A 12,925-nucleotide genomic window follows, 5' to 3' on the forward strand; every position below is an offset into this window, starting at 1 on the left:
ATCCTATGTTAAGAGAATCACACGTTCTATAACACACCAAAAATCTGATTTCTCACTCCAACTTTAAGGCAAAAACTTCCAACTAAGTTTTCTGGGTTGGCTTCATGTGATATGGAACAAAGGAAGACTCCTATAGGTAAAGTGTTTGTTTTTTGTGTTTTATATAATTTTCCACATGTCTGAAAATGAGAGTATTCCCCGTCTGAAGCCATCTCATATTCAGGCAAACAGCATTCCCTCAACAAGAAATCACCCTACATTCATTGGTCTATGTCAGCTGTTAGGGCATAGCAGGCCCAGCTGTAGTCATCAAAGAGTGAGGACAAGAGATACAAACACACCAAGCTGCTACAATCTAATCCCAAGGCACGCTACACCAAGTGATGGAGGGTGTGCACAGAAAGATAAGGTTACCATACCGGAGCACAGAGTTAGCTAAGAAGAGTTTCATGAAGGAAGTAAGTCCTGAATTGGGACTTGAAGCACACTCACGGCAGGAGATAGGAAAAGAGGATTTCAGGGATTGGCATCATCGTGGACAGGGTCATTGAGAGGGGATACAAAGAAAGAAAAGGAAGCTGATCTGGTGATAGCCATGGGGCTAAGGTGAGGGCCAGTGTGCAATAGGCTTGGGTAACAGGGGACATTCATTTTTGCTTTTAAATTATGATTACTTTGGGAGTTTGTTCCCTTTTGTGGGTTTCAAATGAAACATTTATTTTATATTATAAAAGAAATTGCCAGTTTCTGATTCTGATTTCATTTTAAAACGCAGTCTCTCTTCTCCTTACATGAGGTTAAGTTTATAGCACTACTGAGATAGCCACCATCTACATGTGTGCTTTTCTAAAACTCTGACAGAAAACTTTACAATCTAGAGCTCTTGCAAAGTCTCATAATAAAAGTCAATTTCTCTAGGTCTGAACAAACAAAATTTACATTTTTACTGGTAAACTTCTCTATGTTTAATAATTAAAATGAAAAACAATAACAATTCAAGTACAAAAACAACTAATCTAGAAATGCTCAAGTGTAAACCACCCCTAGCTTTGTGTTACACAGGAAGAAAATGGTTTTCTGTGACAATGTTACATGTGTGCTTGCTTTAGCAGCAAATACGCTAAGAATGTTACTATATAAACATAATAATAAAAGCATCATTTTACCTGCATAAGTTCAAATATTTCTTTCTTTGTGCTTTTAGGTTCCAAAAAAAATCCATATGGATAAGAACACTTGAGGATGCGTCGAGTTTTTAGGAGCTCTTGAACAGCATCTTCGATAAAAGTGGTGTCTGGACAGCCTCCTTCAGCTACAAGGTAATCCGGGCACTGTGAAAACACTTTTTCTCTGCAGCTATACTATTACAATAAGCAAATGTGTTTTCTTAAAAAAAAATGTACATAAGGAATGCTTTCTTCGAAGGAAAATTAACTTTGATGTCGCTTTATTAGAGAAATTATTCAGAAGATTTTTTTAAACAAGGTAAGTCCTTTAATTAGATGCATGATTTCAAAAAACATGTTGTAACTGTCCAGAGAGACTATGAGCTTCTACAAACCAATTTAGACATTCTGGTTTTTTCAATGGCTTTCTGACCCTAAGAATCACTTTATTTAACCTCAAGTTATCTCTGTCATTAAACTAAGTCTCTCAAATGATCCTTGAGGAACTTTGCCATTTATAAATTACAATTCTCTTGGTTAGCTACTAGGCAGATAATACTAGAGCATAAAGAAGCCAAGCAGAAAAGAGGGTGAATAAAAGATCTGCAGTATCTGAGACCTCTGGCCTCCAGACTTTCTATACAAGGGAATCACATAGATTTCTTTGGTTTTCCATGTCTGCACTAAGAACTTCAGGTTCTGGTTAGTCCTGAGAGACCAGCTCGACCTCAGTTTCTAGGTGTGAACCAGAAAAGGGTATAAAGCTACATTTGGGGACATAAAAGTATTGCATTAAATAATTAGCAGAAACACAAAAATTAAGTTTCAAAATCATGTGCAGAAAGATGCTAATATCATGCAACAAGACTCAATATCTGAACAATTAGATTTAAGTATAAAATATGTGTTCGATTTTTAAAATGATCATTTCAGATTTTTCTTCTTATTCACCTACTGCACTTTTCTCAGGCTCAAAAGAGAGAGAAGGGGAGGGGAGGGGAGAGAAAGAAGCAGGTATGAGGAAAGAGAGAAGGAGGAAAGAAAAGTGAATCCTTAACAAAGGATGTTCTAAAAATCTCAGTGCTGTTTTAAGCCTTAATAGCCCTGTGGTGGGAGGGGTAAGAATGGGGTTACATAAAATTGATTAAGCTGTGACAGCTTCAAACTTCTGGGATGCTCTGCATTTTACTCTGATAACAACAGCTGATATTTACACAGCACTTCACATCAATTATCTCATCTGATTCTCACAATAACTCTGGGAAGGTACAAATATGATTATGCCCAATTTAAAGAAGAGGAAGTGATTTATATTCAATATCATTATTTATTTTCATACTGGCCATGTTTTGTAAATATAATCTATATAGGACACTGAATGTATATCCTCAAGAATCCTGATTAATTCATTAACGGTTATTTATTAAGACTTGTTAAGTGCAAGGCACTGTATATTTTATTGAGGTAATTATTAGAATACTTTTGCTTATTTCAGTCATGGTGCAATTCTTCCTATTCTACCAGTAGTCATGCATTTATTTATGTCCACATATCTACATATCTCCACATGTACGCGTTTTGAGGGCACAGACAGTTACACTTTAGGCGTGTCCAGCATTGGGCCTTGGCTACAATGCAGACGTTTTTGGACCAGGATATTTTTGCCTCATTGTGGAGAGTAGTCAGTGTGGATGATTTTAAGTGCTTCCCATATGTTCAGAGCCAAGAGCACCAACAGAAAGGTGGGACGGTCCCTACTTTCCAAGAGCTCCTCTAACCAGGGGAAACTCTGGACAAGTGAGGATTCAGCTCAGGACATGGAGATCCCATGAACTTTGGGACAGGATGTTGAGAGAGACAGTGCTTACATAAACTGACACTGAGCGAAATGAGAAGAAGCAGAACACTGCACAGTGACAGCAATACTGCATGACGATTAACTGGGAACAACTTACCTCTTCTCAGCAACACAATGATCTAAGACAACTCCAAAGGACTCATGATGGAAGATGCTAGCCACCTCCAGAGAAAGAACTATGGAGTCTGAATGTAGTGCAAAGCAGACTCTTTGATGCTTGCTTTTCTTTTTTTACATTGGTTCAAGTTTTCTTCCACAAAATGACTAATATGGAAATGTTTTATATGATTGTACATGTATAACCCATATCATATTAGTGTCTCAGGGAGGTGAGGGGGGAGAGAGAGAATTTGGAACTCAAAATTAAAAAAAATGTTTAACATGTAATTGGGGGGGAAAATACCATATTATTCAACAAAACAGAGAAAGTGCTAGGAAGATCTGGTGGGTGGGGTAGAGCCCTGGGAAGAAGGGTCCTGTGCCAGTCTGGGGACCTGAGGCAGTCTCTGAGTATGAGGTGTTTAGACTGGGGCTACAGAGAGAAAAAGGGGGGCTAGTGCTGGTAGAGTGGGCTTGACCCTGATACACCATGGAATATGTGTGTGTGTATCTGAATCACAGGTAAGAGTCAGAAAGGACTAGCAGATTAGCAGGTTACACTGGTGCTCACATTTCTACCTCCAACCCAATGTTCCCACTTAAATAACAGCTGCTCATCTGGAGAACCATATGCTGGTATTCATGCAACAAAAACTGACCAAGTGCTTACTATATGTAAGAGCTTGTGCTCAGTACTGTGAAGGATACAAAGATGAATGAAATGCTCTCTCTAACCTCTTAAGGAGCTGAGAATCTGGGAGTGTGAAAAAGCGCGCCCCTGCGCATGCACGCGCACACACACACACACACACACACACACATAGAAGGTGGGATGTGACAAGTACCACAACAGAACTAAAACGTGTGACCTTGGTCAAATTTTTTCACATCACTAGCTTTTACTTTATTGGTTAAATGAAAGATTTTGGTCAGATGAGCTCTAAGAGGCCTAGAATAGCAGGATCAGAAATAGGAAGCACTGCGTTTTAATCCTGCCTTTGAAGCTTGAGTGCACCTATGACTGAGTGGCTTTACCTCCCTGGGCACAACTTTTCTCATCTGCTAAGCAGGCAATAATGACAATGAGTCTGATCCATTTCCACTTGGGAGGGAGAAGAGAGGACCTTTCACGAAGAGCTGACATCTGAATTGGGTCTTAAATAACATGGAGAATTGTGTCTGGTGGTGATGGAGAGGAAGGGTATCTTGGACAGAGAACCCAGAACATACAGAGAAGGGAGAGTGATCTGGTGTGACAGGCACAGGCAATGCTGGGTTAAGGCAGTGATGGACAATAGGCCTGAAAGAGGCAGTTTACAGCGCAGTCAGAAAATGCCTACAGTGTCACTGAGAGGAGTTTAATGTATTAATTGCTACAAAATGTTAAGTGTCTGAAAGAATTTATGCACTTTTCCCCAAAGTTAGCTTAACTTAGCTATAGGATAATATCTGGCTCCTTACTGCTTAACAAATTCCAAATGGCAACAAAGTATGAAAACATAGTTTGAAAATCATTTTAGCCATTTCATTTAGAATTGATTTTTAGAAGTTTCAAATATAAATTCAGGTTTAAAATAATCAGCTGTGTGAAGATATTTGCTTTCTTAAAGACAGTCAATCTCACAAGACTTATTTGCACCCATTTTTGTACCCTCCCACCCCCACCACTACTACTACTTACTTCCACTGAGAGCTCTACTCAGCTGTTCCATCTTTTCTTTGGCTGTTTTTCGAAGGCGTTGTTCTAACTAAAGAGAAAGAAAAAACTATCAGCCAAACTAATTTCTGAACCAATTATAGAGGAGCTCAATTAATCTGCAGCAGTTTGTGAAATACCTGATAGCTGAGCTCATGATTTTTAAATCTTGTATAATAATGCATAAATCTGTCAAGTTCCTGAAACCTTCTGTGTTTCTTCTCAGCCTAGAAACAAAGTCCATAAATAACTCACATAAGACCCATGAGCTACTAACATTGTATGTTATATTAGCAATAATGATTTATATGCTTTCAACAAAAATCAAGCGTGGCGCAGTGGACAGAGTGCCAAGCTGGGAGTCAGGAAGACTCATCTTCCTGAGTTCAAATCTGTCCTGAGATACTTATTAGCCATGTGACCCGAGGCAAGTCACTTCACCCTGTTTGCCTCAGTTTCCTCATCTGTAAAATGAGCTGAAAAAGGAAATGGCGAGCTATTCCAGTATCTTTGCCAAGAAAACCCTAAATGGGGTCACAAAGAGTTGGACATGACTGAACAACAAAAATGAAAAACAATCTTTAGAATATTAGAGAAATTACCTCTTTTAAAAACTGTGGCCCTGTTTTGCTGAAATTAAAGGAAAACTCACATTGGTACAAATATGCCCCCCCCCCAATATGGCTTCTACAAACCTGAGTGTTGCTTGTCAACAGCTAACAGTATATTGACAGACAAGAGATGATGGAGAATGAAAATGAATGAAAGTGAAAGAGAATGAAAGAATGAAACATGAAGATAGCAGTGACATAAATGAATAAAAAGCTGTTACCTGAATTGAAAGAAGTGTTTTGGGTTTTTTTTCCAACACAGTTCATAGTGATTTCTTAATAAGGCAATATTGTGTGATTCTGTTTTAGACTCAAGTCCTATTGTGGGGAGCCACTGTGGCAAGGGGGTAGCAGAAGCTCTGGTCAGTCTTACCCCAAGCTCAGGAGGCTTGGCACATGAGCCTGGGGGTGGGATCTTTTGAGGATGGCTTAGCTTTATTAAGAAATGCTTCCTACTAGAGTTGGCCACCAGGTACTATGTTTTCAGCCACAGCACTTCTACTAAGAGACATTCTACTAAGAGAAGAGAAGGCAATCAATCAACACTGATATAGTGACTGCCTACTATGTGCCAGGACCTGTGCTAAAAACTTATACAAATATCATTTCATTTAATCCTCACAAAAAAGCCTGAGGTAGGTGCAACTTTTGTCCCCATTGTCCCTGAGGCATGGAAGTACCGCCTTGGTCAAGGAAATGGTAGAACGAGAACACATGGCAATGAAATCACACTTCTTTGAAACACTGAAGAACTTTTAATACACATCCACACGAACATGTATATAGTTAGGTAGACATTTACCTACCTAACTACCCATCTAATCTATTCATTCATAAAAAAAATCCAAAAAACTAAAACCCAAGCCAAAATACCTCACTTCAGGGAGGGCCTTACACTGAGAAGAGGCCTCTACTGATACCAGTACAGTTTTCAGTTTAATGCTTCAATCCTATGGGAGCAGCGAGAGCCAGAAAAGGAAGCACATAAATATTCAAACACTCTCCAGGCACCAACATGAAGGGGACAGCATTCTGGGTTCGCTCCTTCTCACCTCCACTGTCATCTCCTTGGACTGTTCTTCCACATGCTGAATGACTTCATAGCGAGTGCATCTGTAATAGCCTCCAGTCGAGGAGCTGTGCTTCTTCCATTCTTCCAGGCAAATCCAGCAGAAATCATATTTGCACTTCAGGGAAAAACACACACACAAACTACCTTTCCATATTAACAACATGTGGATTAACTCTGTCCTTGGTATAAATTAGAAGAGAGTAGGAAATGCTGAATGGAGTGTTGTGAGGACTGAAGGGAAAGAGGGCAATGATAGAAGGGTTTTGCTATTCAAGGAAAAGGCTATGACATACATATGGCAAACACACACAGATACAATCAAAAATTTCATTTAAACAATACAGTTTAAGGCAGGAAGGAAAGCACAGATTCACTACTTTCCTAAAGTGCATATTTATTTTCTATCAATAACAGACCAAAATCTTTGTTGCTCCTCCACTATCCTTGCCATCAAAAGTCTCTCTATGATTTAAGTTTTCAGAAAGAAGAGGCTGATACACACCAAGTTCTATCATTTTCTAGAAATGCAAGGCTGAAAAAACAGGGCTCAATATTTGCAGAACTCTCCTCCCTCTTGGGTTCTCTCTGGATGTTATTTATCTCGGTGTGGATAAGCAATTTTCCACCATTACATTATTTATTTTCAATTATTCATACCAGAATATGAATCCTAAGATAACTAGATTGTATCAAAATATGTAGATGAAACATCTTGTCCATACTGTATGAACAAACAGCTGGTGGCAAAGATTTGTGAATTTTTCAGTCTAACACATTTAAATTCCTTCACTCAACAGGACATGCCTCTTTTGATGCCTCATTGCGAGCTAGAGGTAGAATTAGTTCTTAAAGGACCTGCCAGTATATTTTAAGCTCTGGCATATCCTACCAATGTGGGAAGTCTTCAATACAAGTATCGTGATAAAATATCTGTGCTTGAGGAAATTTGGAGAAAGTGATCACCATGTTAAACTCAGTTTAAGTTTTAGAGCAATGTAATTCTTGGAAGACATTTATGAAGCTGTTGAAGAGTAATGATTTATACTGGCCAAGGGAGTACCCAAACTAATGAAATAATAGATCCCTATAGTAATAACATACAGATTTTAAAAATTATATCTAGGAATTACTAATGTTTTCTCTTTTTCTTTACAAAAATTATTTAAAACTTCAGGATAAAAGCTATATGAAAATGAACACTTTGTTATTTAGGTTATTAAAAGCAATTTATATAATTGTAATACATCTTTGTTGAGAATAAAAAACCAAATTATTATCATAAAAAAAAATTTACTGAGAGCCAGTAGGCTCTATGTATAAAATGATGTGGCTGGTGCTGGCATTAACAGCACATTAAACATTACTATACTACTGCATTTAAAACGAATTCTCTACTAACTGTGTGACTCTGGGCAAGTAACTTAACCTCAACTGGCTCTCCAAAAACAAACAAACAAACAAACCCTCAAACAAACAAAAAAGAATTATCAAATTTAGTTCCAGTATCGTCTATGAGTTGTCTTCTACTTTATACTTTACTTTTTTTCGTTCTGTAAATCTAATTATGTAGTTTGCTTTTATTCAATACAAAATATGCCATATTCCACGTTACACATTTCATTTATAAAACACAGAGATTATTTATATTTTAAAACAGAAATGAAATCTACTTAAAAAAGTAATCGATTATTTTTTTTTCTTGATACACTTAATCAGCTAACATAAATAAGTTTATAAAATGGGCTTCTATTTTGGTTGCCACAACTCAGACAAAGAACATTGTCTTAGGGCCCAAACAGCACCCAAACAGCACCTACCATTGCATACCATTATTAGTCTCATTTATTCACTAACCCATTCAAATACACAAACTGCCTGAGCACTTATTATCATGCAAGAAAAAAAATCACTTTTTGTCCTTTTAGCTAGAATTTGCCAAAGATTCATTTGTTGATATATAAGCAACTTCTTTGGATAGAGACTCTGGCTTACCGAATTTCCTCTTGCTAATCAAATAAGTCCCTGGCACAAGTAAGATCCAACTAAAATTGTACATTTATCATGAAAAAAAAAAAAGACAAAATTACACAATAATCAAAGTACGGATGTACTTAATTTTCAGTTTTAGTTTTTGAATTATTTACCAATGTGAGCAATGGTAATGTGAGTCTATCCTTGCAGAAACTGTCATTTTGGAACACTAAGAACAAACAGTCCCTCTCTTTATCTGGTTACTGGTTCTGACTTCTCAGTATACTAAGAAGATTTCTCTGTTTTGATTTACTCTGGAGACCAAAGTCACTTTTACTATATTAATCTTTAATTTTATATATAAAACAGAGACCTGAACACTTCAGGCTCTTCAAACTATGTGAGAGGCATGGGGCCATGTCCCATGAAGTGATACAAAGGTAGATTAGACACAGTACTTTTCTGTACATGCCCTGAACACAGAAGGCACTTAATAAATGTTTACAGATATTATTTACTGAATTTGACAACCACTTGCTGCTTATTTCCAGAGCCACTTCCATTTCTGTTCAAATACAAATTATTTTAAAAAATCCAATTTACTAACAAAAGCTGAAAAGGTGTCCAATACCTCATTACTTTGTAGTTTAATAATAACTACACATGAGAAAAGAAAGATACAGTTTCCAAGAAACGTGGAAATACTTGCATAAACTACTGCAGAGTGAGGTGAGCAGAATCAGAAGAACAATTTATATTATAACATCAACAATGTAAAAATAAATAATTCTGAAAGACTTAAAGACTCTGACCACTCCCATGAGGAGCCATTACTGCAGAGGACTAATGAAGAATGCCAGTACTTACTCTGGAGAGAAAGGTGAGGGACTAATGCAGGGGTGGGGAACTGGCGGCCTCAGGCCACACATGGCCCTCTAGGTCCTGGCCTGAAGCCACAGGCTCCCCACCCTGGACTAACAACATATGAAACGAGAAATGAATTTCTGGATACGGCCAAAAGGGGAATGTGTTTGTCTTGACCATGGATGTTTGTTATTTTGGTGCCTGCGAAGAATTTATTTTCTTTCCAGTCCTGCATGCCAGCTTTATTGGTCCACATCACTCTCACATTGATATACTAACTTTGTACGAATGTAGACATTTAAAGTAAGTCCCATACTTAATTACTGTCATTAGCCTCAATACTACTATTAATATGAAGTTGATAGGTGTTTCAATGCTAAAATATCAGGTAACACTAAAAAAAAATCTTTACTATTTCTTAAATATCAAGTGTTTTAGTGTCAAAGAAGTTTATAAATGGAGTACAAGAAGTCTCAAAATTATGTTTAAGATTGGCTTGGTTCAAGGTTATGTTTATTTAAAATATATAATTTTATGTTATTGATTAGAGAAATGCAAATCAAAACAACTCTGAGGTACCACATCACACCTATCAGATTGGCCATGATAAATGTTGGAGAGGATGTGGGAAAATTGGAACGCTAATACATTGTTGGTGGAGTTGTAAAATGATACAACCATTTTGGAGAACAATTTGGAACTATGCCCAAAGGGCTACAAAAATGTGCATATCCTTTGATCCAGCAATAGCACTTCTAGGGCTATATCCCAAAGAGATCAAACAAATGGGAAAAGGACCCACATGTACAAAAACATACATAGCAGCTCTTTTTGTGGTGGCAAAGAATTGGAAATTGAGAGGATGCCCATCAACTGGGGAATGGCTGAGCAAGTTGTGGTATATGAATATAATGGAATACTACTGTGCTATAAGAAATGATGAACAGGCTGATTTCAGAAAAACCTGGAAAGACTTATATGGTCTGATGCTGAGTGAAGTGAGCAGAACCAAGAGGACTTTGTACACAATAGCAGCCACGTTATGCAATGACTAACATCGTTAAACTGAACCCTTCTCAGCATTACGAGGATCTAAGACATCTCCAGAGGCCTCGGGATGGAAAACGCTGTCCACATCCAAAGAAAGAACTATGGAAGTCGAATTACTCTCACTTATTTTTACCTTCTGTTGAGTTTTGTTTCATCTTTCCGATGGTTCCTCCTATTTGTTTTAATTTTTACTTACAACTTCACTAATGTGAAAATATGTTTAATGGGTATGTAAATGTACCCTATGTCAGATTGTGCACTGTCTTGGGGAGGGTCGGGGGGAGAAAAAGGGAGAAAAATTTTCAACTCAAAAGCATATGGAATAATCATATAATCAAATATAACAATAAAAAAGAGAAAATAATTGACAAAAAAAGAAAAAAATATATAATTTTAAATTTCTAAGCAAGTGAATCTAGAAAGATACATTCTAGTCCTCTGATTCTAAAAATTTATTCAGCTGTATCATCTTTTCATAAAACTACATGGTCACAATGATCAATACATTACTATACTATAAATGTGTGCTGATATTTATGTTCTCAATATAAGTGATGGTTTAACTAACAGTTTCATTAAAAGCCCTGAGTACATAGAAATGTTACTTGCAGAAGTCAGGTTTTCTTTTTTTTTTTTTTTTAAGGCTTTATTCTATTATTTCAATCAATCAACTAACAGGTAATTATGAAGGACCTACTAAGGGGCTTCTTCAGGGTAGGGAGATAGCAACAAGGACACTGCCTCTATCAAAGTAAATGCACCTTGATACACAAAAGTGATTCTTCAGGATCCCCTAACCAGTCCGTACTAAAGGAGGCACCAAACCCTAAATGCTCTTACTCAGAGGAAGGGTCCTCGAAGCTCCTCACTGTGCTGGGTAATGCTGGTAAATAACACTTGTGCTTACTTTCCCTTTTCTCATACTAACAGTTTAGTTCAAAAAAAAAGGATCCTTTTAATGTGATAATGTACCTATAAAGAAATCATTACTTGAGAATAAAAGGGTCAAACCTAGTAAAATTTATTATTTTATAATACTGATTTTCAATCTAGCTATAGAATTTTACTTTACTGATATTTAGGTTGGGGGGGGGAAGAAGTCTATCTCCAGAAGAAGAGAATTAACTTGTAGATGACAAAAATGTTTTAACAATTCAATGACAAAAAAAAACCCAACTAGTCATCAACTCCTGATATTTTTCAAACTCCAACTCTAACCCTAAATAGAAATTTATGATAATTTTATCACAGTCACAAAGGTAAAATTCAATTACTTAGAACTAATCTGAGACACTACATGATTTACATGTATATACACATGCCCTCTTAAGAAGTATAATCAAACTAAATTAAAATTCCATCTAGAAAGTATAAAGCAACTTCTCAAATCCTTACCTTAGCACACTGCATGTGATTGCAACCCTCATTCTTCTGTATAGGAGATTTGCAGTTGGCACAAGGCTTGGAGTTGGTTAACAACCAAAGACAATTGGCAGCATCTTCGTAAGCTTCACTAACTCCCACGACTTTGACATACCAAGTCAGAGAAAGAATAAAAGACACAGTAGAGAAGGTTATAAAAATACTTTATATGAATTATTTTCTTCCTTTAAAAGGACATTTATTTTCCCTACCAAGACAAAAGCAAATGCTTTATACTTCATTAAAAACAGAATAAAAGCAGGACTAAAACAAGGGATACCCAGAAGTCACAACTATGAAACATAAATTGAAATAAATTCTTCTTGAATGTTTGTCAGAGGGGGCAGCTAGGTGGTGCAGTGGATAGAGCACCGGCCCTGAAGTCAAGAGGACCTGAGTTCAAATCTGGCCTCAGACTAAACACTTGACACTTACTAGTTGAGCAAGTCATTTAACCCCAACTGCCTACTAAAAACGAAAAAAAATTTTTTTGCCAGAATGAACTTCTTTCAGAATAGCAAAATCCTTTAATGTGAATACTTGATTAAAAGGTTAAATTATTATTGGTGCCTGGCTGATTTTCGTGGACAAAAGTAACTTCTTCACTGAAATAAGATAAACCATGAATCAGCTTCACAGCAGGCTATTACTGGAAGAAATTTACATATACTGTGAAATGCATGACAACTGCTTTTAAATTTCAGTATCTTTACTTATCTATATACTTGTGAATTTTAGTGAACATTGTGATTTTTTGGACATTTTTAGCAAATTTTTAATAATTGAATCGGTTAGCATTTGCTTGCATGACTCTGATCAATTTCTTTCTCAAACAACACTACACCAAATGTATCACTTAAGCAATGTTTTATTTTTGGAGGTGTAGGGAGGAATGACGCTTCCTAAAACACTATCGGGGAGAAAAAATTCTACTCTTAAGGTACCTTCCAACTTAAGCCTGGGAGGTATATGTTATTTTTCCTTTATGTGGAAGAGGAAATCGATTCAGAATGGCTCAGTGACATGCCCCCGGTTGACTCCTCAAGGAGATCTCTATGATGCGGGTAACCCCACATCTACAGGTACATACTGCAAACCTTCTTGGCCTGCTCATCC

The 12,925-nt window shown here is 36.9% G+C and overlaps 1 protein-coding gene across 4 annotated transcripts in view; it reads right to left on the reverse strand.

Moving 5' to 3' along the window:
- ANKIB1 (ankyrin repeat and IBR domain containing 1) overlaps nt 1-12,925 on the reverse strand; it is a 141,854-nt gene that overhangs the window by 16,437 nt on the left and 112,492 nt on the right. For all 4 annotated transcript variants that reach the window (XM_020987423.2, XM_020987420.2, XM_078151787.1 and 1 more), the window contains 5 exons: nt 11,783-11,913; nt 6,483-6,617; nt 4,960-5,046; nt 4,805-4,871; nt 1,167-1,312 (listed from right to left, as the gene is read on the reverse strand). In XM_020987423.2, the coding sequence (XP_020843082.1) occupies nt 1,167-1,312; nt 4,805-4,871; nt 4,960-5,046; nt 6,483-6,617; nt 11,783-11,913 (566 nt within the window). The remainder of the gene's footprint in view (nt 1-1,166; nt 1,313-4,804; nt 4,872-4,959; nt 5,047-6,482; nt 6,618-11,782; nt 11,914-12,925) is intronic.

The sequence above is a fragment of the Phascolarctos cinereus genome, unplaced genomic scaffold (genome assembly GCF_003287225.1).
Source record: "Phascolarctos cinereus isolate Bilbo 61053 unplaced genomic scaffold, phaCin_HiC Scaffold_1;HRSCAF=81, whole genome shotgun sequence".
In the NCBI taxonomy this organism is placed as follows: Eukaryota; Metazoa; Chordata; class Mammalia; order Diprotodontia; family Phascolarctidae; genus Phascolarctos; species Phascolarctos cinereus.